Raw genomic sequence first — 27,861 nt, 5'->3', positions numbered from 1 at the left:
AAGCTTTAACAGAAAGACAAAGGGGTAGAATAATTAATGTAGTTCATAATGAGGAGAAAATATTCAGGTGAAATCAACCCATACCTGACACAGATAAAAGAATTAGCACACAAGGTCATGAAAATAATTTTTATAATTATGTTTCAGGCTTTAAAAAGTTAGGCATATGGAAGGCCTATTTTTAAAAGACCCAAATTAAGCTTAGTTATGTGTTGTGGTTTGGGTGTGAAGTGTCCCTGAAAAGCTCCTGTGTTAATGCAGGGATATTTGTAAGTGAAATGATAGGATTGTGACCATCATAACCTAATCACTCTCCCCTCGTTTGAATGGGCGAGGTGGTCACTGTAGGAGGGTGGCTGCAGCAGATGGGACACTGGAGGCTGCCCTCAAAGGGTTTTGGGCCCTGAACCCCTTTTCCCCTCCTCTGCTTCGATGCTTCCCGGTCACTTTGAGCACAGCTCTCCTCCCCCATGCCCTTCTGCCAGGATGGTCTGCTTCACCCTGAGCCCCAGGCAGTGGAGTCAGCGCATCATGGACTAAACCTCTGAAACTATGAGCCAAGATACCTGCTCCTCTAAGGTTTTCTTGTCAGGTATTTTGGTGACACAAAGCTAACACTCTATGGAAACTATAATATTTGAGACTGGATTAATGAGAGATTACTGGCGGGGGGAAGAGGCCGTCAGGGCCGAGGCTGAGGCTCCAGCAGTAGCGGGAGCCGGAGAAGGAGCCGAAACAGAATCCATGGCTCGGGGTCATCGCCCTGCATCTCAGGCGCCGGGAGCCCCAGCCCACGACCATGTTTGTGGCAGCTGGAGACAGAGCTGAGGGAGCAGGAGGTGTCTGAGGTCTCATCTTTGAACTACTGCCCCGGAGCTTCTGCCAGACTTTATTGCAATATGCAAGCAACAAGAACGCATCAGAACATAGTGTGTATCTTCTGGAGGTGTATCGACTTGCCATCCAAAGTTTTGCCAGTGCACGTCCATTTTTGACTACTGAATGTGAAGATGTCCTCTTAGTGCTCGGCAGGTTAGTACTTTTTTTTGTTTTTGTTTTTGGTAGGAGTTGTTTTGAATTACTGCTTTCAGTGTCTGAAAGTGAACTGCCTTGTGAAGTCTGGGTACCATTCCTTCAGTCTCTACAGGAGTCACATAATACATTGTTGGAATTTGGAAATAATAACCTACAAATATTGGTTCATGTTACCCAAGAAGGGGTGTGGAAAAACCTAATTCTTCTTAAAATTCTGTCTCAACAGCCAGTAGAAACAGAAGAAGGACTACCTCTCAGGTCTTTTGGTCAGTGGAACACACTTTGAGAAATGCCTGGTTTAGAGGAAAGAGCACCACTGGCTTTGGAATCCTTGTCAATAAATTGATTGCACAAGAAGGACCTTCCTTTCTAGAAATGAGAAACATTTGTTGAAATCTAACTGCATTCCCCAGGCTACTGCTTTATCAAAACTATGTGCAGAATCTAAAGAGATTTCACATGTGTCATCTTTTCAGCAAGCTTATATCACATGTTTATGTTCCATGCTCCCTAATGAAGATGCTATTAAGGAGATTGCAAAGGTCAACTGCAAGGAAGTACTAGACATCATATGTAATCTGGAATCTGAGGGTCAAGACAACACAGCATTTGTTCTTTGTACGACTTATCTTACCCAGCAGCTCCAAACTGCAAGTGTGTCTTGTTCATGGGAGCTGACTCTCTTCTGGAGTAAACTGCAAAGAAGAATTAACCCTTCTTAATTAAAAGAAGATACTTTTTTGGAGTGCTATCACCAATTTGGTGTCATAGCTAAAACGCAGCAGCATTTGTTTTGCTTGATTAGAGTTATACAGACTGAAGCACAAGATGCTGGTCTTGGGGTGTCAATTTTATTATATGTCAGAGCTCTTCAACTCAGGTCAAGTGAGGATGAGGAGATGAAGGCATCAGTTTGTAAAACAATTTCCTGTCTTTTACCAGAGGATTTAGAAGTTAGACGAGCCTGTCAGCTTACAGAATTCTTACTTGAACCCAGTTTGGATGGATTTAATATGTTGGAAGAACTATATTTGCAAACAGATCAAAAATTTGATGAAGAAAATGTATCTCCGGCGTTCCAAATTCTCTTCGATGTGAGTTGTTATTAGCTTTAAAAGCCCTCTGGCCTTTTGATCCTGAATTTTGGGACTGGAAAACTTTAAAACGACACTGCCACCAACTCCTAGGACAAGAAGCCTCAGATTCTGGTGATGATTTAAGTGGCTATGAAATGTCAATTAATGACACAGATGTTTTAGAGTCATTTCTCAGTGACTATGATGAAGGTAAAGAAGATAAACAATTTAGAAGAAGAGATTTGACAGATCAGCATAAGGAGAAAAGAGACAAAAAACCCATTGGCTCTTCTGAAAGATACCAGACGTGGCTTCAGTATAAGTTTTTCTGTTTGTTATATAAGCGGGAATGTATAGAGGCCAGGATTCTTCATCATTCTAAAATGCATATAGAAGATGGAATTTACACCTGTCCAGTTTGTATTAGAAAGTTCAAGAGAAAAGAAATATTTATTCCTCATGTAATGGAACATGTTAAAATGCCACCAAGCAGAAGGGAATGCTCTAGAAAGAAATTACTTTTAAAAGGCTCTCAAAAGAGTATTTGTCCCAAGAGCCCCTCTGCAACCCTGGAGCAAAATCAGTCATTGAATGAACAAGCCAAAGGAGAATCTCATGAATATGTCACATTCAGCAAATTAGAAGATTGCCACCTGCAAGACAGAGACTTGTACCCATGTCCCGGGACAGACTGTTCCCGTGTGTTTAAACAATTTAAATACTTAAGTGTGCATCTTAAAGCTGAACACCAAAATAATGATGAAAATGCCAAGCACTACTTGGATATGAAAAATAGAAGAGAGAAGTGTAGTTATTGTCGACGGCATTTCATGTCTGCTTTTCACCTGCGAGAACATGAACAAGTGCATTGTGGTCCCTAACCTTATATGTGTGTGTCTATAGACTGTTATGCTAGGTTTGGATCCGTGAATGAACTACTTAATCATAAACAAAAACATGATGATCTTCGTTATAAATGTGAATTAAATGGCTGTAATATTGTTTTCAGTGACTTAGGACAGCTTTACCATCATGAAGCACAACATTTTAGGGATGCATCTTACACTTGCAACGTTCTTGGCTGCAAAAAGTTCTATTATTCCAAAATTGAATACCAGAATCACCTCTCAATGCATAATGTTGAACGTTCAAATGGAGGCATAAAGAAATCAGTGAAACTTGAGGAGTCTGTAGCAGGTGAAAAACAAGATTGTGTTGCTCAGCACCATCTACTCGACCAAACTGATAGATCACATTTACCTGAAGATCTTCTTTTCTGTTCAGGAAGAGCTAGTTCTCAGATAGATACAGAAACTGCAGAAAATCTGAAAGAAAACAGTGACAGTAATTCTAGTGATCATTTAAGTCATAGTTCTTCAGCTTCATTAAATGAAGAGTTAATTGACACACTGGATCACTCTGAAACCATGCAGGACATATTATTATCTCATGAGAAGGTATTTGTGCCTTCAATTTGAAAGAAAAATGTTCCAGTATGACAGTTTGTTTTGATGGGACTAAGTTTACCTGTGGTTTTGATGGCTGCAGTTCCACATACAAAAATGCAAGAGGGATGCAGAACGACCTGCGGAAGGTACGTCCATACCATTTCAAACCCAAAAAGATAAAGACAGATCTCTTTCCCTGTTTGGGTAATGAACATAATCAGACAAAGTTTGATGTAGATCCTAAACCTAGTTCAGATACAAACAGTGACTCCCCAGATGGTCTAGATCACAATATTCATATTAAATGTAAGCGAGAGCCTCAAGGTTATTCCTCAGAAGCTTCCATTTGTACTTCTAAAAGGCCATGTACAGAAGATACTATGTTGGAACTTCTGTTACGTTTGAAACATTTAAGCTTGAAAAACTCAATAGCACATGGATCTTTCTCAGGGTCATTGCAGGGTTACCCATCCAGTGGTGCTAAGTCTCTTCAATCGGTTTCATCTACTATCTCAGACTTTAATTTTCAGAATCAAGATGAAAATGTGCCAAGTCAGTACCTTGCACAGTTGGCGGCTAAGCCTTTTTTCTGTGAGCTTCAAGGATGCAAATATGAATTTGTGACCAGAGAAGCTTTGTTAATGCATTATCTTAGAAAGCATAATTATTCAAAAGAAAAAGTCCTTCAGTTAACAATGTTTCAACATCCGTATTCCCCATTCTAATGACATATTTGCCAAAGGTCATTTTCAAGAAAAACACACCTTAGGATTCATTATAAAAATAAACATCAAATTGGCAGTGACAGAGCAACTCACAAACTTTTAGACAATGAAAAATACGATCATGAAGGCCCATGCTCAGTAGATAGGTTGAAAGGTGATTGTTCTACAGAACTTGGAGGTGATCCCAGCAGCAACTCTGAGAAGCCATGTTGTCATTCTAAAAAGGATGAATGCAGTTCAGAAACAGATTTGGAGTCATCTTGTGAAGAAACAGAAAGTAAAACATCTGATATCTCATCACCAATAGGCAGCCATAGAGAAGAAGGAGAAGGAAGAGAGGGGAGAGGTAGCAGGCGAACTGTTGCTAAAGGAAACCTGTGCTATATTTTGAATAAATACCATAAACCATTCCATTGTATCCATAAAACTTGCAATTCTTCATTCACTAATCTAAAAGGCTTAATTCGCCATTACAGAACTGTACATCAGTACAACAAAGAACAATTATGTTTAGAAAAAGACAAAGCAAGAACCAAAAGGGAACTTGTAAAATGTAAAAAGATATTTGCTTGCAAATATAAGGAATGTAACAAACGTTGCCTATGTTCCAAAGCTCTTGCTAAGCACTGTAGTGACTCTCATAACCTAGACCATATTGAAGAGTCTAAAGTACTTTCTGAAACTGAACCTGTAGCAAGGTTTTCCTGTAACCAGCCTCAATGCCCTGCTGTGTTTTATACATTCAGCAAATTGAAACACCACTTGATGGAACAGCATAATATTGAAGGAGAAATACATTCAGATTATGAAATTCATTGTGATCTTAATGGCTGTGGCCAGATTTTCACCCATTGCAGTAATTACTCACAACATGTATATTACAGACATAAGGACTATTATGATGATCTATTCAGAAGCCAAGAAGTAGCAAATGAAAAGCTACTAAGAAGTGAAAAGGTATGTCAAACAGCTCACACACAGGGGCACGAATATCAGACTACCAGGAGGTCATTTAATGCTAAATCTAACAAATGTGGTTTAATCAAAGAAAAGAAAGCTCCAATTAGTTTTAAAACAAGAGCTGAAGCCCTCCATATGTGTGTAGAACAGTCTGAGCACACACAGTACCCCTGCATGGTTCAGGGATGTTTATCTGTGGTAAAATTGGAGAGCAGCATAGTGAGGCATTACAAACGTACTCATCAGATGAGCAGTGCCTATTTAGAGCAACAGATGGAAAACCTTGTTGTTTGTGTTAAGTACGGTACCAAAATAAAGGAGGCGCCTCCTTCTGAAGCAGACCTCTGTATAAAGAAAGAAGAAAATATAAGCTGTGAATCAGAGCACATGAAGCACAGCCATTCCCTGGGTGACAGTAAGGCACCCCTCCAGAACACTGATTCTTCTCAACCATCTGAAAGGGATAGTGGTCAGAAAGGGTGTGCAGAAAGCAACCCAGCATTTGATACAGACACTCTGCTCTACAGAGGAACTTTGAAATGTAACCATAGTTCAGAAACCACTTCTCTGGAACAATGTCATATAGTTCAGTCTCCTCCCTGTAAAATAGAAAATTCCATATCTAATCCCAGTGGGACTGAAAGTGGGACTTATTTCCCAAGTTTCCAGCTGCCTTTAGCAAGGATCAAAGATGAAGAAACTGGGCATCACAGTTCAGGGCAAGAAAACACTGTAAAAAATTCAACCCATGTCCCAAAAGAGAGTTTTAGGAAACATTCACAGCCCAGGTCATTTGATTTGAAGGCTTACAAACCTATGGGATTTGAATCTTCATTTCTGAAATGTATTCAGGAAAGTGAAGAGAAAGAGGATGATTTTGATGATTGGGAGTCTTCAGAGCACTTAACATTAATAATTCTTCACCACCCAGTAATGTCTTAACGGGATGTTACGACAAATAATATAGTTAATAACAACGACCCTGAAGTTGACATACCTCATTCTTCCAGTGACTCTACAGTTCATGAGAACTTGACTGCAATCCCACCATTAATAGTAGCTGAAACAACAACAGTTCCTTCTTTGGAAAACCTGAGGGTTGTATTGGACAAAGCATTAACAGACTGTGGAGAGCTTGCCTTAAAACAGCTTCATTATCTTCGGCCAGTGGTAATCATTGAAAGATCGAAGTTTTCCACACCAATTTTCGACTTGTTTCCAACAAAAAAAGACAGATGAGCTTTGTGTAGGAAGTTCCTAAATGACAATTTTGTTTCAGAAACAGACTGGCTCCATCACTGCAACATGGGGACAATTGCCAACATGAACAAAGGCTGAGAACCAGCCACAGCGTTGTTTAGGGTAGAATAGGCTGTGTATTTACATGAATGTATAATATCTATGTCAGCAGTATTGACTGAGTCCATTAGCTCTCCAGTTGGTTTATTGATTGGGTTTTTTGTTTGTTTGTTTATTAAAAAAAATGGAACTGTACTCTTGTTTGGTGCTAATTAATACATTAAAATATACTGGGGCTTCCTTTTTCAAATTAAGTGTGCATGATTGTATATGAAACAAATACTTAAGGTACCAGGGTGGGAGGGCTAGGGAAAGGGATATGGAGTTCTTACTTGACTTGAACGTGCACCCAAGGGTGCTTTGTGTAATATCTTGTACACTACAGCATCTTATATTTTTTGAGTTGAGTTTCACTAAATTACAATTTTTTCACCCATAAAAAAAATGATAGATTACTGTAGTGGAAACTACCACAGTGAAACATAATGATAGAAATGAAAATAGTTTTTAAATGCAATAGCATCAGTGAGCTGTGAGACATTTTCAAGGGTTTTCATGATGTGTAATGAAGTTCTAATAGAAAAAAACCAACCCAGAAATCTATCTCCCAAAAGCTAAATAACAGCTTCCTCAAATACAGTAAAGTCAAAAGTACCTCTACCTACCTGAATAAATAAATGTCTGTCTGTTATAAAAGTATCTTTAAAAGATAAAACCAGTTAAATAAAAATAACAGTGGAGGCAGGAGATATGCATACAGAAAATGACAATAAGAGCATCCGGGCCAAGAACAACAACCCTAAAATTCTTGTCCTGTGTGACATGGTGTTCCATGTGATGGTCGAATGTGATCATTGAAAGATGCAAACATTCAATAAGAAGATGGAGTCTTACCTAATCACTAAGGAAAGAAAGAATAAAAACGTGAAAAATGAGAGATGGAGCAACAGGAACACTCCTGTTTTGCTAGTGGGAGGCTCCATTCCAGAAGAGGGTTTTTTCAGTTTCCCAAAAAATGAAACATGACCTTAACACATAACCTAGCAATGTGTTTCCAGGTATTTATCCCATGCATTGAAACCTGTCCTCACAAAAACCTGTGAAAAATGTTTATAGCATCTTTATTCATATTTTGCCAAATCTGGAACAAGATGTGTTTCAAAAAGTGAATGTGAGGACTGTGTGGAGCTCAGTGGTAGAGCACCTGCCTAGCCTGCTGAGGCCCTGGTTCCATCCCCAGCACCACAAAATAAACAAAAGAAATCCAATGTATGTGCTACATCCATACAATAGAATAGTATTCATGGATAAAAACTGAGGTATCATAACACCAAAAGGCATGGAAGAATTTTATCTATTTATTTATGATAGGGAAATAACATGGATAATTGACTACATGCCTATGGCGTGGGCATATTATTCTCTGAAAGATCTTTAACAGCATAGTACTTAGTGGTGCCCTTCCATCTAAAGGGGCTAGATGCTCTCCAATTGCAAGTGTAGCGTGTGGGCTAGAAGTGTTCATCCATGCTAGGGCAGTGTCTAACATGAATGTTTAGGACATCTCAAGTATGAGGAGTTTTAAAAAATCATTGATTGCAGGGATTCAGGGGTGTGAAGAGGATGAGTAGTAGATTTTTAGGGCAGTGAATTTATTCAGTATGATGTTATAATGGTAGATACACAGGACAATATTCATTTTTCAAATCCCATAGAATTATATAACCCAATACAAAGAGTGAACTGTAATGTCAAGTGTCAGCTTTGGATTAATAGAAGTACATTCGTATTTGTTCATTTGTGGTAGCATGCTTGCCTGGCATGCATGAGTCCCCATGGTTCAAGCCCCAGCACCGCTAAAAAACAACAAAAGTGTATTAATATATAGATATGTATCCACAATAGGTATCATTGTAGTAAGTATACTGCACTGTAATGCAAGATATCAATAAGAAAATGAGGGGCCAACATGGGAACATTTCAGGATCCACATTTTAAGACCCAGTATGCATTTGGAAAAAGCATTTGCAAGGCTATCTAGTTGTCTTTTCAGTTTTGAAGAAGGTCAGCAAGATCCCTTAAGTGTTCTTTTTGTGTCACAGGTGACTCAGTGAGGGTCCCTATTGTCTGCTCACTTTTAAACCTAAAATTTATACTAAAAAATCCATTAATTAGAAATAATTTCACTTCTAGAAATTTAAAGGTAATAATCAAAAATTAAAGAATACAAAGATTTTCTAAAGGGGATTGGTTAAATTATGAAAACACCCATATTAAGGCACGATTGAAGTTAGCCATTAGAATCATTTTATGGTCAATTCTTAGGAATGATGTAGCTGGCATATAGCTTTTGAAGGAAAAGAGTTTCAGTAGATCCAGATTGTTTTGAAATGTGACTTTTAAAAAGCTTGTGAAGGTTTAATAGGTAGAAGGATTGTCATCATTTTTCTTTATTCTTTTATGCACCCCAGGTTGATTTTGTTTTCTTTAAGCAAATGTATTGTATTTATACTTCAACCTAGAAAAGATGAAGCTTCCAGACCTGGGGGCACATGCCTGTAATCTCAGCTTCTGGAGAGGCTCAGGCAGGGGGATTTCAAGTTGGAGCCTGCCTGGGCAACCTAGAGATACCCTGTCTCCAAATAAATGAAAAGAGGGCTGGTGTATAGCTCAGTGGTAGAGCACTTATTTGCCTAGCATATTCCTGAGTTCAATTCCTGCACCACCCCCTACAAAGAAAGGGGGGGCAAAGAAAGGAGTGAGGGAGGAAAGGAGGGAAGTCGAAGAAGGAGTAGGAGGAGGAGGGGAAACAATAAAGGAAGGGAAGAGGGAGGATACAAAATTCAAGCAGAAAGAGATAATGATAACCTCATTTTACTCACTGTAATATTTATAGTGATTGTCTTTGCAGAATTCAGAGTAGTTAGAGATGTTGTTCAGTGGTAGAGTGCTTTGCCGGCATGCACAAGGCCTTGGGTTTGGCTCTAACACCACACATACACACACACATACACACACACAATAGTTCCATAAACTTGATAAGTTACATTATCACTTGTTGAGTTACCTTAAAAATGTCATAAATGCTATACCCAATGGTTGCACACCTGTGATCCCAGAGGCTAAAGAGGGAGGAACACAAGTTTAAGGCCAGCCTCAAGAATTTGGTGAGACCCTATCTCAAAAATTAAAAAGAAGGGTTAGGGATGTAGCTCACTGGTAAAGCCACCCTGGGTTCAATCCTCAATATTCCACACACCCCCATAAAAAGTGTGTCACAGACGTTGTTCTATTTTTAGGTCTTACACCTCATTGCCACCAATGGAGCGCCAGGACTTTCGAACCCAGAAAAAATTTCCCCGTCATTCCTGGACTTCTTGAGTAAATATCTTGAAGTGGATGTGGAGGAGAGGTTCAGCCGGGGAATTACTAGAGGTAAATTTGGAAATGATGCAATTTGGGGGAAATATTGACTCTTTTTGAATAACCAACAGAAAGTTTTCATTTCACTGTTCATTGATCACTACCAATAAGCAGCTGCTACATTTTAGGGTTTCATCTGCCAGGAGTAAAAGTTTAATTTCATGATAGTTTGTTGTGGTATATTATCAAATATCAGGTCCATTCGATGCTGGTGTGAGTGTATTAATGGGCTGTTTAACTGTCAATTTTTAGAATTTAGAACAATTAAAAACAACTGTTTTCAAAACAGCTTTTGAAAGTTATGGTTGTGACTATGAGAGGTTTGGGCAGGTTTTAAAATTTGGGTTGTTTAAGTCAATTGTATTCATAAGTAGTCTTCAGGCCTTAGTTGAAAGAACATGTTTTGCTTCTAAATTATGCACTTTTTGTTTCCTTTCTTTGGAAGCACTCATTCCTGAATATGGTGAAACCACTCACAAGTTTAACACCACACACCTTGGTGGCCAAGGGGGTTCTCCAGAAAAACTACTGAAATGCCATCCTATTCTTTTTTTTGTGTTTGGAAACAGATGTTTATTAACATATCATTTTAAAAAAATTAAATGCCTTAAACAAAAAACAATACCATAAAGTGAAAGACCTGGTAGCATGCAAATACTTCAGGTTGGAGAGGCATGTTTGCTCTTGATGAATGTACATATAATAAATTCCTATGACATTTGACTCCAAAATTAGTGTATGAATCAGTTGGACATGATTATATGACTAATATTTTAAAGTAAAGCATAATCTTAAAGGCAATTTAAACACTGGCATTAATCTATAGGAGTCCATTCAAGGTCAGTGACTGGAGAGCCAAATAAAAAGAACGCAGTGCCTATGTACATCTGTAAGATGTAGGCTCAACTTCTGCTTTTGACGAACCTGATTTGGAAAAGGATGTATAACATCCATTACATACCTGTTCCAAACACAGTCTGTTTCTAAAATTACACATCTCTTTGCAAATAAATATCAACTGTTAATAGCTAAAAGATGCCACTGGGATGGGCTGCGAAGTCTGCTGTTCTCATGGCCACCCCGAGACATATTTTAAGGCATCATTTTTAATCTTGGGGCTTTAAGAACATCTTCTTTGCTTTAACTGGTTCTATGTCTCCAATTTCATCTTCTTCATAATTGGCATGGTCTCTTTTCTTGGCAAACTTTTTTCCAGTTGTCCCCCCCAAGGTCTCATATCTTCTAGCCATTTCCTCACCTGACACATCAAGCTCTACTATCTCATCTTCATCTTCATCTTCGGCTTTATTCGTAACATTCCTCTGAAGCATCAATTTCTCAACTTCAGGATTAAATCCTCTGAATGACATTCCTCCACACAGATCTTCACACTAAAGAAGCTCTGCTCCTCTGTTATGACACTCTCTTTCTCTTTAAGCTCTGGCAAATCCAAGTTCCCGTGCTCTTCACTGATGATCTTCTTTTCTTCTTCCTCTAGTTGTTTCTTGGTTTCCAAGTCCAGTCCCCTTTGCATGAACTTCATGCGCATCAGGTTCTTTCATGAAGTTGGTCTTGCGCTCAGCCGCCATGCTGGCTGCAGCTGCTGGCATCCTATTCTTTAATTTTCTGAAAAGAAAAATTTTAAAACTCTATTATAATAAAGTGTTTATTGTTGTAAAAGGCTTGTACCATAAAATTTGCCCTTTTAGCCATGTTAAGTGGACAACTCAGAGGCATTAATTAAACTCACAATATTGTACAACCTTCTGTTTCCAGAACAGTTTTGTCACTTCAAACAGAAGCTCTGCCACCATGTAAGTAAGAATTCCCATTCCTCCTCCTCCACCCCTGGCTGCCACCATTCTTTTTTTCTTTTTCTTTTATTTGTTCTAATTAGTTATACATGGCAGTTGAAGGCACTTTGACACATCATACACAAATGGAATATAGCTTCTCATGTTTCTGGTTGTACGTGATGTAGAGTCACATCAGTCATGTGGTCACACATGCACCTGGGGTAATAATGTCTACTCTTCTTCCTACCCCATACCTGGCTCCCCTCCTTTACCTCTCCTCTGCCTAATACAGAGTAACTTTATTCTTCCATAGCCACGCTCCTTATTGTGAATCAGTGTCAAAATATCAGAGAAAACATTTAAACTATGGTTTTTGGAATTGGCCTATTTTGCTTACTGTGATATTCTCCACTTCCACTCATTTACTGGCAGATACCATCACTTCGTTCTTCTTTAAAACTGAGTAATATTCCATTGTGCATATTGACCACATTTTCTTTATCTGTTCCTCTGTTGAAGGACCCCTAGGTTGGTTCCATAGTAAAACTCTTGTGAGTTGAGCTACTTTAGAGCATTGATGTGGCTGCATCACTGTAGTATGCTGATTTTAAGTCCATTGAAAATAGACTGAGAAGTGGGATAACTGAGTCAAATGATGGTTTCATTCCAAGTTTTCTTAGGAACCTCCATACTGCTTTCCATGCTGGTTACATCAATTTGCAGTTCTACCAGCAATCTATGAGTGTGTCTTTTCCCCCACATCCTCACCAACTTTTATTTTTGCTTGTCTTCTTGATAATTGCCATTCTGACTGAAGTGAGATGGAATCTGAGAGTAGTTTTGATTTGTATTTCTTGAATTGCTAGAGATGTTGAACATTTTTTTCACATATTTGTTCATGAACTTACATCTTCTGAGAATTGTCTGCTCAGTTCCTTAGTCCATTTATTGATTGGGTTACTTGGTTTTGGGGTGTTAAGATTTTTGAGATCTTTATATATCCTGGAAGTTAGTGCTCTATCTGATGTGCATGTAATAAAGATGTTCTGCCACTCTGTGAGCTCTCTCTTCACATTACTGATCATTCCCTTTGCTGAGAAGAAGATTCTGAGTTTGAATCCATCCCATTTGTTGGTAAGAGTATTGTTTTATGGCCCAGAATGTGATCTGTTTCAATGAAAGTATGAAGTGCCCTTAAAGGGAACAGGAGTTCTGTAGTTGTTGGGTGTTGTATTCTATAAAGTCAGTTAGGCTGAGGTAGTTGATACTGTTCCTCCAACCTTCTATTTGCCCATTTAATGTATTTACTAAGAGACAGGTATCAAAATCTCCCACAATGGTTGGTAACTGTTTCTCCCTTTCATTCTGTTGATTTTTGCTTTATATATTTTGAAGCTCTGTTACTAAGTGCAGGAGTATTAATTATTGTCATATCTTTCTTCAGGATTTCTATTTATGGTAATACTTTTGCAGTTTATTTTATCTGATATTAATACAGCAGTTCCAACTTTTCATTCTCCATTTTTGCATTATTATTTTCCTGACTTTTTAACTTTCAATCTATCTATATCTTTAGATTTTAAGCACATCTCTTGTAGAAATGATTGTCTTGATTTTTTTGACCCATTCTGATAATCTCTGCCTTTTAACTGGGTGTTTAATTCATTCTGTCCAATGTATTACTGATATATTTGGACTTAGACCTCATATTTTGCTCTTTGTTTCCTGTTTCTACCATCTGACCTTTGCTCTTCTGTTCTTCCTTTTCTGTAATCTTAAATTTTAACCATCAACTTAAGAGTTTATGTTTTTATTTAAAATGTAAAAAACTTCTAAGACCATCATTTTTTTTGGCCCTAAGGGGGTACTCAGGGACACTTAATCACTGAGCCACATCCCCAGCCCCCTCCCTTTTTTTAATTTTTAGAGACAGGGTCTCAGTACATTTTTTAGGGCCTTGCTAAGTTGCTGAAGCTGGCTTTGATACTCCTGCCTCAGCCTGAGTCTCTGGGATTGCAGACACATGCCACCACACTTGCCAAGTCCATACTAATTTTAACCTCCTATTATATGCTACAGTTCTGACAAGAATTCCATTTCCATACCTGATAAATCCCACCATACGATGCTGTCATTTTTCTTTAAACTGTAGGATATTTTTAAATGAATTAAGAGAAAAAGTGATAGTTTGAAACTATGCTCCTGCATATTTTACATAGTTACCATTTCTGGCACTCATATCTTTCTGAGGATCTGATCATCTACTGGTACCACTTTCCTTTAATCCAGAGACCTTCATTTAGTGTTTCTTGGAGTACAGGTCTGCTAGTGATGGGTTCTCCCAGCATTCCTTTATCAGAAATTGTCTCCATTTTCTCTTAATACTTTATATATGTATTTCAATAAATAAAGTATATACACATATAAAGTATATACATATATACACACATTATATGTATTCATGTTTATGTAGTCGTTTGGTTTTTTTGGCTTGATATAGAATTCTGGTTTGACAATTTTTCCTTTCAGCTCTTGTTTAAAAAAATAAACTTTTTTATAGAACAGTTTTTTTATTTAAAGAAAAATTGCATAGATATAAAGACATAGTTCTCCTATGCTCTACACCCAGCTGGCCTTATTATTACACCTTTTGTTAGTATGGCACACTTATTCAAATTGATGAACCAGTATATTCTGGAAGAGATGATGGAGAAATAGTACACCACTGAGGTCATTTCTTTTTTCAAATTTTTCATAGAATTCACCAGCAAAGCCAACGAAACCCGATGTTTTCTCTTTTAGAAGGTTATTAGCTTTTAATTTATTTTCCTTAATAGAAACAAACCTATGCACATTGTCTATTTCTCTCTGTGTGAGTATGAGTAGTTTAGTTTGTCAAGGAACCCATCATTTTAGCTGAATTATCAAATTTGAGGGCATAGAGTGGTTTGTAGTAACTTTTCTATTGTTTTTAATTTTATTGATTTTTCTTTTTTTTTTCTTTTTGCTTGCTTTAGGCTTAAATTGCTCTTTTGCTTTGGCTTCTAAAAGCTAGATTACTGTTTAGCTCCTTCTTCTCTCATCTGTGTTCAGTGCTATAAATTCCCCTAAGTGCACTAAATGCTTACACAGTTCATTGGATAAATTGTGTAATTTTGATAAATTGTAATTTCTTTTGTTCATTTCAAAACATTCAAAAATTACCCTCGAGACTATTTTTACTCATATGTTATTTACAAATGTATTATTGAATTCCCAAATATTTGGGGATTTTTCAGTTCTCTTTCTATTGGAGATTTTCAGCTTAATTTCATTGTGATATAAGAATATATTTTATTTGATTTCTAATACCTTAAATTTATTGATGACTATTTTATGACACACAGGACATGGTGTGCCTTTCTGAATTTTATGTAAACTTGAATAGAATGTGTACTCTCTTCTTTTGGGATAGAGTATTTTAGAATTCCAATAAGATCAGGTTGATTGACAGCGCCATTCTGGTCAACTATATCCTTATTGAATTTCTGCCTGCTTCATCTATCAAGCTCTGACAGAAGTGTTTGGAAGTTTCCAATTATATAGTAGTGAATTTTGTCAGTTTCTCCTTGAGTTATATCAGTTTTGGTGTCACATATTTAGATTTCTGTTAAATGCTTACATATTTAGAATTGCTATGTCTTCTTGGAGTTTGTCCCTCTATATTGCTGATAATTTTCTATCTTCTGAAATGAACTTTATGTAAAATTAATATAACTATTGCAGATTCCCATTGATAGTTGGCATAGTGCATCTCTAATTGTATCTGGGTGTTCATAATCAAAAGTGGCTTTTTTACAGACAATATATGGTGGAGTCTTGTTTCTTTATTCAGTTTGACACTTTTTCTTTTAATTGGCATATTTAGACTAGTCACATTGAAAGTGATTATTGGTAGAGTTGGAGTAGTATTTGTTGTATTTATAACTGCTTTCTCTATTTTGCCTTTGTTCTTTATGCATTTTCCCATTTCTCTGGTTATATGAGCATTTTATATGATTTCGTTTTATTGCCTCTCTTAGAATATCAACTATCCTCCTTTATCAGATGTTTAGTGGTTGCCCTAGAGTTTGCAATGTACATCATAAGAATATAAGAACATCCTCAAATAATACTCTACCCTTTCATGTGTAGGGCAGGTACCCTATGATAGTCTCATTAATTTCACTTTTTTCTTTGCTATAATCACCCAATATATGTTACTGTTACCACTCCAAACACATGGTTATCTTTTATATCAGGAATAAGACAAAGAAAAGATGGCATTTCACTTTCATTTCTTCTCCAGTGCTCTCCTTTTCATATATATACATATATATATATATATATATATATATATATATATTTATCCAGGTTTCTGACCTACATCATTTTTCTTCTCCTTGAAGAACTTGTTTGAACATTTGCTCAGAGCAGGTTGCTGGTGACAAATTCCCTTTGTTTTTGTTTATTCAAGAAACTCTATTTCTGCTTCACTTTTGAAGAATCATTTCACTGTTTTAGTCAGCTTTTGCATCACTTGTGACTAAAATACCCAACAAGGAACAATTTAGAGGAGGAAAAATTTATTTTTGCTCACATTTTCAGAGGTTCAGTCCATGATCATCTGACTCCATAGTGCTGGGCTCAAGCTGAGTCAGAACATGAGGGCAGAAGGTGGCAGAGGAAAGCAGCTCAGAACATGACAGCCAGGAAAAAGAGAGAGAGAGAGAGAGAGAGAGAGAGAGAGAGAGAGAGCTCTCTTCATTTCACCAGGTACAAAATATAAACCCCAAAGGCATGCCCCTAGTTGACCCACCTATGTTCACATATCACTGGGTTAATTCATATCAGTGGATTCATCTACTGATTGGTCTACAACTCTCACAATCCAACTGTTCCACCTTTGACATTCCTGCAAATTGTCTCCCACATGAGCTTTTGGAGGACACACCATATCAAACCAAGATACACTGGATAGAGGATTATAGGCTGGTAGATTTTTCTTTCAACATTTCAAAATTTTACTCAACTCTCTCTCTAGCACATTTTAGGAGAAGTCCACTAAGATTCTTATCTTTGCTCCTCTAGGAATAAGATTATATATTTCTTTGAACACCATCTCTTTGGCTTTGATTTTCAGCAATTTGAAAGATTCTAGGTGTAGATTTTGGGTATTTGCCTTGTTTGATGTTCTCCGAACTCCCTGTATCTATTACTTTAGAAAAGTTTTCCGTCACTATTACTCGAAGTCTTTCCTCAACTCTGTTCTATTTTGCTTCTCCTCCTCCTATTCCAATTGCGTATGTTTATCTTTTGTAATTGCCCTGTTGTTCTTAAAATTTCTGTTTCAGTTTTTCTTTTCTCTTTGCAATTTTGCCCGAGAAGTTTCTTCTGACCTCTCTGCACTAATATTCTCCTCAGTCATGTGCAGGGTACTGGTGAGCCCATCAAATGTGTTAAGCATTTATCTTAGTGGTTCTGATTTCCAGTCTTTCTTTTTTTTTCTTATTTATCATTTCCATCATCAGCTTACATCATCTATCTTTAATATTCTTGTTCAGCTATAACCTCTATAACCCTTAGCATCTCTATCACACTTGTTTCAAGTTCCCTATCTGAATTCCCACAGCCTCATCATCTGAGGTCTCATTCTAATGCTTGCTTTATGTCCTTAGACTTTGTTTCTTCTTCTCTTTTAGTATGTATGCCTTATAATTATGTTTGATTGAAAGCTAGACATAGTGTACTGAATAATAGGTACTGAGGTAAATAGGCCATTTATTTGGTGACATTTGGTGCTCATCTGACTAGAAGTTTGGTCAGATTAGCACAAAATCTTTAGTGTTTTCTGTTGCCAAAGAGGCCAGAAACTTTCAGATTCCTATAATGTCTTTATGTTCATTTCTTGCCCAGAAGGAATTTGTGTCTTCAACTCTTTCAGCTGTAATTCTCTAGAGTTGTGTGGAGGCTTTTTGGTTTAGTGGCACAGTAGAGAGGAAGGAAGGATTCTGTGGTCTGTGATTAGATCATGGTGTTGAGTGAGCCTGCATTGCTGGGGTGTGACTTTCACTGCTGTTTTCTACTTTTCCACCACCCCTAGCACCTTGCATGAGACAAGAGCCTGGAGTAGGAGAAACGCCTTCCCCCTCGAGGGACAAGGCTCTGCTGAATCCTTGTCCTTGCAGAGTAGGTTTCTGTTCTGGAGAATGGTTGCTCTTTTCACAATGGTTACCTTTCTCCAACCCCTGCCTGAGCCATGAGGGTATCTTCATTGGCTCTTCAGCAAGAAAAGCTAGTAAGGTTCCTGGAGGATGCCTGAGGGCCGGGGCTCTCCAGGGCTCTGTCCCAGGAGTTTCTCACTCCCACACTGATTTACCAGCAATTTATCAGAATTACCAATAGGTGTTCCTACCAGTTGATGGCTCCTGTTGCTTCTGCTTCAGGGGAACAGAGCTGTCCCATGACCCTGGATTCACCTCTTTCTCCAGGATTCGTGGTGGCAGTGTGCCCTGCCTACTCAGTTCCCTGGTGGGGATGTAAAAGTTGCTGGTTTTCCATTTGTTCCTGTTATAAGGCTGGAAGTCACAACTTCCAAGCTCTTCACATGTTGGAGCTGAAACCAGAAGTCTCTTTCAGCACTTTAAAGATCCCTCTCACTATCTTCTGACCTCTATGGCTTCTGGCAGGAATCCAACCATTATTATTTACATGTGATGTATCATTTTTCTCTGGCTGCTTTTAAAAATTTTTGGTATTCAGTTTTTAGCTATCTGGTTTGTATCCACTCAGGTCTGTTTTGTTTGTATAAATTGTTGGTAAATTAGTGTGAGAGTGAGCAATTTCTGGAGGATACAGCCTCCAGGACTCTTTAATAATGTCAGTGCTCTATAAAAACTAAAAGTCAGAGAACCAGTATAGATTATAAGAATCTAAAGAAACATGACAAGAACATGTAGCATGTGATCCTTGATCATATGCTGTATATTTTAAAAATCCTGCTAAAATGGATTTAGGAAATTTTGAATATCAGTATTATACAACTGATTATAGTTTCATATCAATACCAAATTTCCTCAAAGGGATATTACTATGGTGGTACTAGAGAATTTCCTACTTGTAGCAAAATATTAAAATTGATGAATTTAGCTTAATAATATATGGATGTCATACTAATCTTCATATTTGCCTGACATATTGCTGAGAGCCATAGCTAAGTAAGAATGACGCATGGCAATTTCCTTGTCAGCCTACCCCATGTTGCTTAGAGGGAGGACTCTCCATTGTGGAAATGGGCTTGCCTTAGACCCAGGTCATTTGCAGTGACATTGCATGAATGTTTGAGTAAGGTGACCCTGCTCAAGGACCAGCTCGGATCCAAGTTTAGGGCAGATCAGGGTTTAGGGCAGATGAGGGTTTAGGACGATCCAGGTTTAGGGCAGTTCCAGGTTTAAGGTGTATCTTGCTGGGAATAGGGCGTATCCTGCTGCCTCCAGGCGCCCACTCCTTGAGTTCCCATTGAGTTCTCCGGGGGATTCAGAGAGTATTTTGGGATGCAGAGCCCAGTGGAGGTGTGAATTTTCCCAGAACGTGTATGCAGAGTGCCAGTGAGAATTCGGGAATAAAGAATTGCTGTTTGGATCTACAAGGCTACAAGTGGCTTGTGATTTTGTGCCCAGCCAAACTGCGGCAACATATCACACACACATAGAAAATTATACAGATTATGGTGCACATCATTTTACTATTCTTGAAATTTTCCTATAGAAGAGAATATTTTAAAATAACATTTTAGTGGAAAAAGAAAAGCAGTGTTGACAGGCAAAGTTCTACATAGTCTGAGTTAGTTGCACATACCTAAGCACACAGGCTCTAAAACTAACTTTTACTTCTACCAGATGGCTCTTCTACTTGGGGCAGTGCTCTGAGGTCAAGGTAAATTGCTTTGCCTCTTACTAGCCCTTGCCTCAAGCCTCAAAAATCTCTGGGAAGTAAAACAGTGAAACATCATAGGTCCACTATGTCTTGTGGAAGCTTTCTACCATAGACAGAATTCTCCATAGCCAAGGAGAGGAGTTACACCTATGATTGTTTACCACATGGAGATTTTCTTAGCCAGGTGTGTGTCCCTCCTGCACCCCACTGCCCTACCTGAGGAAAAGGGCTGGCAAATTTGCAGAAGTCAGGGAGCTCAAAAGCAATCCTGATTTCTTCCTTTTGAAAATTCACATGTTGGAAGTTCTCTGGTGGGCTGAGATGACCAAGTGTGGGGTCAGCTGGCAGGAAAGCACTCCAAGTCGCTCCTTCCACCTCCCTACAAGCTCCCATGGAGAGGCCAGGAGAAGCAGCATATGCAGTCAGAAAACAAAAGGAGCCCAGTCTTCCCCAAGTGTGGGCTCCCTGCACTGGTTGGCGTGAAAGACTGAGGGGAAGCAGGGGGTCTCCTCAGGCAGGACCCTGTGGGTTTCTTCCTTCCCCTCTTTTGCCAGCACCAAGCTCCTAAAGGCAAAGAGAGCTGGAGAGAATTCTTGGGCAAACCCAGTGGGAAGTCTTGAAAGAAACAAGACTTCCTATGAACTTGCCTGTGGGGTGGCATAGGGATTGGTTAGAAGACTACAAATAGTCATATTTGTCTTCCAAGCTGGTGAAGCAAGTTTTAGTGTAGCAGGGCTCAAAGTCATTTTCAAAGTCAAATGTTATCAGTCCATTCCCCATCTGCCAAACACACACCCATGCACTCAGAGCAAGCACATATGTTCAAATGCTCAGTTGCCTGACTCCTCCCTCTCCCATCTCTCCATGCTTTGCCTTCCTCCCAGGTGGACAGGCTGTGGAAGTACTGACTGTGCCCAGTGAAAGACAGGAAGACGAGTCTCAAAGAACCTGGAGCTTGCTCTAATAACTTGGCTTCTCCTTCAAAGAGCCTTCTAAACTCCCTCCACTCCTTTCCTCCCACTCAATGAAGAACAGTAGAGTTCAGATTTTGCATAAAATTCTTGTCCTATTAAAAAAAATCTGTCCACTCTTATTCGTAAAGCAATCCAAGAGAAGGATTATGCATTTGATTGAATTGGTTGTTTTTTTTTAATCAGGTTCTGAGACAGGACAAACATTTTAAGTGAAATCACACATTCAATTTTTTTTGTATAGGCCAGTTTCACCTGGAAAAGTCAGTATGCTACTAATAATATTTTCTTCCAACTTCAAAGTGGTGAAGTATTTAGAGGCCAGTACCCAGAGTTGTGAATTCTGCCCTCAATTTCATGATTACATTGTTTCATTTGAGCTTCTTTATTGCAATGTAAATATATGTATTTCAAAATAGAAGATAATCCATCCAACAGTCTATCACAGACAACAGCAAACTTGTATAATTTTACTCTTGACAACATCTCTATGGAACTGATTAGAAAGGGTTTATGTTTACCCTGGGAAGAATATCAATTAAAAGTCAAATGTTCTCAATACTCTTTACAATTATGTTGGAGCTAAATAGCACAAGAGCTACCAGAATTCTTCCTGCTACTAATATCATGGTTTCATTGTAAGACCAGGCACAGTATGTAGAAATAAATTTCACTAGCAAAGGTAGGTCCCTCTCTAACAATATATATATTTCAACCTAGAAGATAATCCTAGAAGAAGAGAATGCCTGCATTCCAGCTATGGGGCTGCCCTGAGCAGCAGAGTGATAGAAGGGGATCTTGTCACTGCCCAAAACTTTTCCCATGCCAGGTTCCATCAAACAGAACCCTGAGGGCAGCATATGTGGCCTGGATGTATGGAAGGACGTTTCAAATGCCCTGGTGCCCACATTGCTCCTCCCACTGCCCACCCAAGACCATCTACTGTCCCTATTGTAACATCTTTGTGGACATGAGTGCTCCACCTCCCTGTCCACTCACCAACCCATCCCTGGACACCTGGTCAGGAGCAGGAAACTCACAGCTTAAGTGGGCCACAGGTGGGTATGAGACCATCTTCCCAGTCTGCTAAAGGTGGCTCCCAGCCACTCTTGCTCACTTCCATCTGTTATGCCTCCAGTTCTGCACCTGTCCTGGGAGGCTGGCCTTGCTTGCACAGGTGCTGACATGCAAAGGGCATCCCCTCTGTGCTGAGCCTGGTGGAGTCAGGGGGAGGAAAGGCAGTGACTGTGCCCTCCCCTGGCTTGTTGATACTAGATTCCCAGCCCTTTTTGCTGACTGCTGCCCGGTACTGGGGATCTTTGCCCGTCTTGGTCTGGGTGTCCCAGTTGGAGGGTTTCCTGGGTTCTGAGTGCATTTCTCTGATGTGCCCACCCTGCTCGGGTTCACAAGTGCAGGCGGCTGGTTGGGCAAGGGTGTTTTTTTCATCCTCACCCAGTATCTGAGAAAACAGAGGCCCAGAGTTTTTATGTCCTGCTCCAAGTGACACCAGGCAGGTCTTGTCTCTAAAAACCTCGCTCAGAACAGATGACCTGATGTGCTATGGGGCTATGTGCCCTAACCATGGAAATGCCAGGTTGTCCTTGAGATGAGAACCTGTGTGTAGGGCCAAGAGCAGGCAGCCTAGAGGGCTGAGTTGGGGAAGACCTGAGCATTTGGGGGTGATGGAAGTCAGGTCAGATAGACCCTCAACGTCTGTCTCCTCTCCCCTAGGAGTTGGACCACCACTGTGGGCAGGTGAGCAACAGCTTGGGGTATCTGAACATCTGGCTGTTCCTGCTGCTACTTATGTCCCTTTGCCTGTACCTGGGTGCCTTGCTGCTGATGTGCGTCGTCTTCCTTGTGGCCACCGCAGTGATGTCATTATCCTTGGACAAAGCCATGGCTAGCCACACAGTCCCAAGGGCCCACACTGGGAATGGCATTCCTACAGAGTATTTATACATTCACCAATTGAAGGATTGTTCATTGTATCTAGTTTTTCCACAGTGTTTTAGTTTTGTTTTGTTTGTACCAGGGATTGAACCCAGAGGTGCTTAACCACTGAGCTGCATCTCTGATCCATCTTCCCCCTTTATTTTTCTTAAAGGTTTTTTTTTTCCTTTTGAGTCAGGGTCTAATTGAATTGCTTAGAACCTTGCTAATTTGCTGAGGCTGGCTTTGAACTTGCAATCCTCCAGTCTTAGCTCCCAAGTGGCTAGAACTTAGGCATGGGCCACTGTGCCTAGCTAGTTTTTCACAGCTATAAAGAAAGCTGCTACAAACATTGGTGTACAGGCATGAGAACCTAAGTTCTCATTTCTGTTGGGTCAATTCTTAGGGGTGGCATTGCTGAGTCATAAGGTAACTGTAGGTGGAACTCTGTAGAAAATTGCCAAATTTTTCTTTCAAAATCACTACGCCATTCCTAATTTCTACCAGCAAAGTATGAAAATTCCAGTTGCTCCACATCCTCACCAACATTTCACGCTGTCATTTGTTGTTGTTTTGTTTTCTCTTTTTATTGAAGCCTTTCTAATAAATGAGTAGTGGCATCTCATTTAAGCTCCAGGTCATGTTTTCCTAATGAGCAATGATGTTGAGCTTATTTTTATGTCTTCTTGCCCATTGTAGGTCTTTGGCAAAGTGTTGTCTCCAATCTACTTCTCTTTTAAAAAATTTTGTTTTCTTTCCTTACTAAGTTATAAGAGTTGTGTACACTGGGTTGAGATCTGTGTTTTCCAAATATTTTCTTGCAATCTGTGGCTTTTCATTCAATTTTCTTCATAGCATCTTTCGAAGAACAGAAGTTTTTAGTGGTGTTGTTTTTCCAGTTCTGGAGATTGAATTGAGGTGTTCTGCCACTGAGTGTTGTTATTTATTCTACTTGGAAAATCATGTCCTCTGTGAGGAACAGTTTTATTTCCTTCTTTCCAACATGTGTGTTTTTATTTCTTTTTTTTCTTAGTGTTGACTAGGAATGATAGGAGTGGGCATCTCTGCCGTGAGATTCCTTTAGTATGGCATTTTCTTGACTAAAGGCTCTTTCAGGAAAACTGGTGGGCAGCATCAGTGGGGGAGGTGAAGCTGCAGACCCTGAGTCAACTGAAAAGACAGAAGAGCCTGTCTGCTCATCACCTCCCATCCTTTTATTCAGCACCCCACCACTGCCATATGTGGTTCCCTCCCCCCTGTGACTCCTGTGCTTGGCCCTTATTCCTCAGCCCTGTGGTCTGCCTGTCTTCTCCTCTCTCCAGCTTCTAGTATCCTCATTGAGTTTTCCTGGCAGCCTGTTCCCTTCCTCCATCCTGTGGTTCTTCCAGCCCCAGGTCAGACCATAGTCCATAGGCCCTTCCTCCTCTGCTCAGAATGAGGCCCTCCATGTCCAGGATCACTATTCTCAAGGGACCTAAATGTGGTCTGCCCTCTGGGGTTCCCCAGTCAGGGCTCCTTTCCATTCTTGGCAGCACGATCTCAGGCAGTGATCCCATGCTCCACCTTCACTCTCTTTCTACTCTGCCCCCTGACTGCAACTCCTCCTGGAGTCCCTTGCTTGGTGGTTGGTGGCAAGGACTCTGGAGCCAGACCTCATAAGTCCAAATCACAGCTCTAGAACTAAGCAGCAGGGAGACCTTGGGTAGCTACTTAGCCCCTGGTCACTCAACTTCCCTATCTGTAAAACAGGGATTGTGGGATAATTCATGTAAACCACATAGAACAGTGGCTGTACCAGAAAGTGCCCTGTGTGTTGAATATAGACCACAATAAACGTTGATGAGGATGTGGGGGGAAAGGTACACTCATACACTGCTGGTGGGACTGCAAATTGGTGTAACCAATCTGGAAAGCAGTATGGAGATTCCTTAGAAAACTTTGAATGGAACCACCATTTGACCCAACTATCCCTCTCCTAGGTCTATACCCAAATGACTTAAAATCAGCATATTACAGAGACACAGCCACATCCATGTTTATAGAAGCTCAATTCACAATAACTAAACTGTGGAAACAGCCTGGATGCCCGTGAATAGATGAATGGATGGAGAAACTGTGGTATATATACCTAATGGAATATTACTACTCAGCATTAAAGAAAATAAAATTACGTGCAGGTAAATGAATGGAGTTAGAGAATATCATGCTATGTGAAGTAAGCCAATCCTCAAAAACCAAAGGCTGAATGTTCTCTCTGATAAGAAAAAATGAAGGAACTTTGATGAGGCAAAGGGGAGGCAGAGGTGAGGAGGGTGCATGGGGATAGGAAAGATGGTGGAATGAGATGGACATCATTACTCTAAGTACATGTATGAATGCACATATGGTGTGATGCTACATCGGGTACAGACATAGAAATGTAAAGTTGTGCTACAGTTGTGTACAATGAATTAAAATGTATTGTGCTTTCATATGTACCTAATTAAAAACAAAAGAAAACAAAAAAAGAAAACCTAAGGCTAGCATGGTCTGCTCCAAAGCTCAATAGACCCCGTAGTTATGATTCTAGTACCACTCGTGACCTTTTTCCATGACCCAATGCATGTCATCCTTTCTTCTTCTGCTAAAACAGAAATCGACATAAAATTTGAAGGTAGACTGTGACTCCAACATCATTGCATTCTCAGTAGAAACACAATTGACCAAGAGAAATCTGAAAAAAAATGTTCAACATTACTAATCCTTAGAGAAATGCAAATTAGAATCATAATGAGATACTCTCCCACACCTATTAGAATGGCTATTATCAAAAAGACCAAAGAACCAGTGGCACATGCCTTCATCCCAGTAACTCAGGAGGCTGAGGTGGGAGGATTATAAATTCAAGGTAAACCTCAGCAACTTAGTGAGACCAGATCTCAGAATAAAACTTAAAAAGGTCTGCAGTTGTGTATCGGGGTAATGTACTTCTGGGTTCAACTCGAGTATAAATAAAAGAAAAAGAAAGACAAACGATATTAAGTACTGGTCTGGATGTGGAGAAACTAGAATTCTTGTACAATGTTAGTCTAGTCATTAGGGAAATCAATATGGGAAGTTTCTTTAAAAATTGAAAATAGAGCTCAGTTGGTAGAGTGCTTGCCATTTATGGACAAGGCCCTGGGTTCAATCCCCAGCACCAAAAAAAAAAAAAAAAAAAAAATTTCCCTACAGTCCAGACATCCAACTACTTGGTATATATCCAAAGGAAATGGCATCAGTGTATTAATAGATATCTGCACCCCATGTTCATTGCAGTAATATTCTCAGAACCTAGAAATGGGAAAAGCTGTGTCTATCAGTGGGTGAGTTGATACGGAAAATGTGGTTTAGAAATATAAGGGAACACCATTTAGTCTTAAAATAAAATTAGGAAGTCCTGTCATTTGTGGCATTGAATGAGGCCAAACAACATTTTACTGGGGGAAATAAGCCAGGCATAGGACAACTATCACATGATCTCACCTACATGTGGAATCTATAAAAGTTGAACTCATAGAAACAGAGAGCAGAATGGTGACTGCCAGGGGCCCAGGAGTGGCTGGGCTGTGGATGGGGGAGATGCTGGTCCCAGGAGGCCAAATAGCACATCGATGACGGGGATGAGTTTAAGGGATCTATTGTACAATAAGATGACTGCAGTTAATAATAACATACAACAGAATGAGTACAGTTGATAATGTTATATACACTGGAAAATGACTCAGAGAGTAGATTTTAAGGGTTCTCAACACAAAAAAGAACATGAAATAATGTATATGTATACATGTTTCAAAATATGTTTTATGCCATAAATATGTACAAATTATTATCATTATGTTATCATCATCATCATCATCAGGGATTGTACTGAGGGTTGCTTAACCAATGAGTCACATCTCCAGCCCATGTTATGTTTTATGTTGAGACAGAAGTATGTCATAAAGCCCAACCTGGAAGTGAGGGAAACTGGGAAGATATTTAGTTGGTAGATTGCTACCTCCTCCCCAAACTGGAGCTCTGTTACAACAAAAAGGAAGAAGTGGAGCTAGGATAAGTGAGGAGCACTGCCTACTTCCATTAGCACTGGGCCTGAAAGGGGGATAACTAACCATCATCAAACTTCTCCCCATAAGCCATATGACATGGTCTCTGTATTAGCTGCTTTCTGTTGCTCTAAAAAAATACACAAGAATTGGTACTTTACAAAGAGATGAGGTTTATTTAGCACAGAATCCAACATTTGGCAGCCCCTGAGACTGACCTTTGGTGAGAGTGATCACAACATGGTGAATGGCATCATGGTGGGAAGACATGCAAGGGGTCGAGACTGAATGGCAAGAAACTGGGGAGGATGAGTCTTGTTCTCTTTATGACACTCCCTCTCACAGGAACTAACAGGGACCCATGAGAAGTTCATTACTCCCTTCCAAGGGCCTCATCCCCAGTGGCCAAATTACCTCCCACTAGGCCACACTTCTTGCAGGTTCTACCCCCTCAACAGTGCCGCACCCAGGACCTAGCCTCCAGCCTATGTACCTTTGGGGGATAAACTACATCCATCCTCACAAGCTCCAACAAAGCCACATTGTAAGAGCAGGATGTCCCCGTCCAGAAGTGTGTATGTGAGGCCAGGGGAAGGTTGATATCAGTGGGGACAGGAAGCAGCCAGAGCCCCCATTCCGGAACTCTCTGATGTCACACTTGTAGTCATGGTACTCTGAGTGCCAAGCCAGGAGAAGGAGCGGTTGGCTCTCATTTGTTTGAGAGCAGGCATCGCAGCAGCATGACTGTACCAAACGATTTATTGTCCCCACCCCAACCCCCAGCCAGATCCTGGCTATTCTCAAGCCTCTGGGCTTGTTTCACAGTGGCAGCCCTGGTGTCTCTAAGTGCTGTCTTCTTTACGTTTCCGTGAGTCTCCAGGCCAGCTGTCGGGTCTCACCAAGAGACAGAAGGGAAATAGACAGTGAGAGTGTAGAGGCAGGGAGATGGAGGGAGGCCGGGAGGGGAAGGGGAGGATATTTAGTGAGAAGCACAGAGATGTGGGGAGCCTGAGGATTTGGGGGGACTATGGGAGGCTGGTAATGCTGGTGACATTTGGTGGAGGGAATGGGGTCTGTCTCTAGCCTGGATATTCAGATCTGTCCTTAAGGTGTATGGGTCTGACCTCTGGTGAGCCGGGCCTCATGGGGGCTCCGGGTTGCCCCCGACTAGAACTGAGT

General features: G+C 39.9%; 2 protein-coding genes and 1 pseudogene across 14 annotated transcripts in view; 2 read left to right on the top strand and 1 right to left on the bottom strand.

Moving 5' to 3' along the window:
- LOC144372236 (palmitoyltransferase ZDHHC19-like) overlaps window positions 1-27,861 on the top strand; it is an 86,752-nt gene that overhangs the window by 16,151 nt on the left and 42,740 nt on the right. Inside the window, exons 2-4 of one of the 13 annotated variants that reach the window (XM_078035607.1) lie at window positions 9,843-9,978; window positions 11,743-11,780; window positions 24,598-24,795. The exons of 9 other annotated variants lie outside the window; for them this stretch is intronic. In XM_078035607.1, coding sequence (XP_077891733.1) covers window positions 24,719-24,795 — 77 coding nt within the window. In that variant the 5' untranslated portion in view covers window positions 9,843-9,978; window positions 11,743-11,780; window positions 24,598-24,718. Of the gene's footprint in view, window positions 1-9,842; window positions 9,979-11,742; window positions 11,781-23,627; window positions 24,796-27,861 lie in introns of those variants that run through there. 3 more of the 13 variants (XM_078035608.1, XM_078035610.1, XM_078035609.1) reach the window with 3 other exon arrangements.
- On the top strand, window positions 607-6,738 carry LOC144372248 (zinc finger protein Rlf-like). Its single transcript, XM_078035622.1, is given in 8 exon segments — window positions 607-790; window positions 793-869; window positions 872-1,279; window positions 1,369-1,411; window positions 1,414-2,102; window positions 2,105-3,581; window positions 3,584-6,468; window positions 6,470-6,738. Coding segments are annotated over 8 exon segments (5,784 nt in total). The 5' UTR covers window positions 607-621; the 3' UTR covers window positions 6,506-6,738.
- Window positions 10,837-11,555, bottom strand: LOC144372243 (M-phase phosphoprotein 6 pseudogene; annotated as a pseudogene).

Source organism: Ictidomys tridecemlineatus (assembly GCF_052094955.1).
Source record: "Ictidomys tridecemlineatus isolate mIctTri1 chromosome 3 unlocalized genomic scaffold, mIctTri1.hap1 SUPER_3_unloc_1, whole genome shotgun sequence".
NCBI classification, from domain to species: Eukaryota; Metazoa; Chordata; class Mammalia; order Rodentia; family Sciuridae; genus Ictidomys; species Ictidomys tridecemlineatus.
Note: the sequence above shows the minus strand (reverse complement) of the source record. Positions and strands in the feature narration are given on the sequence as shown.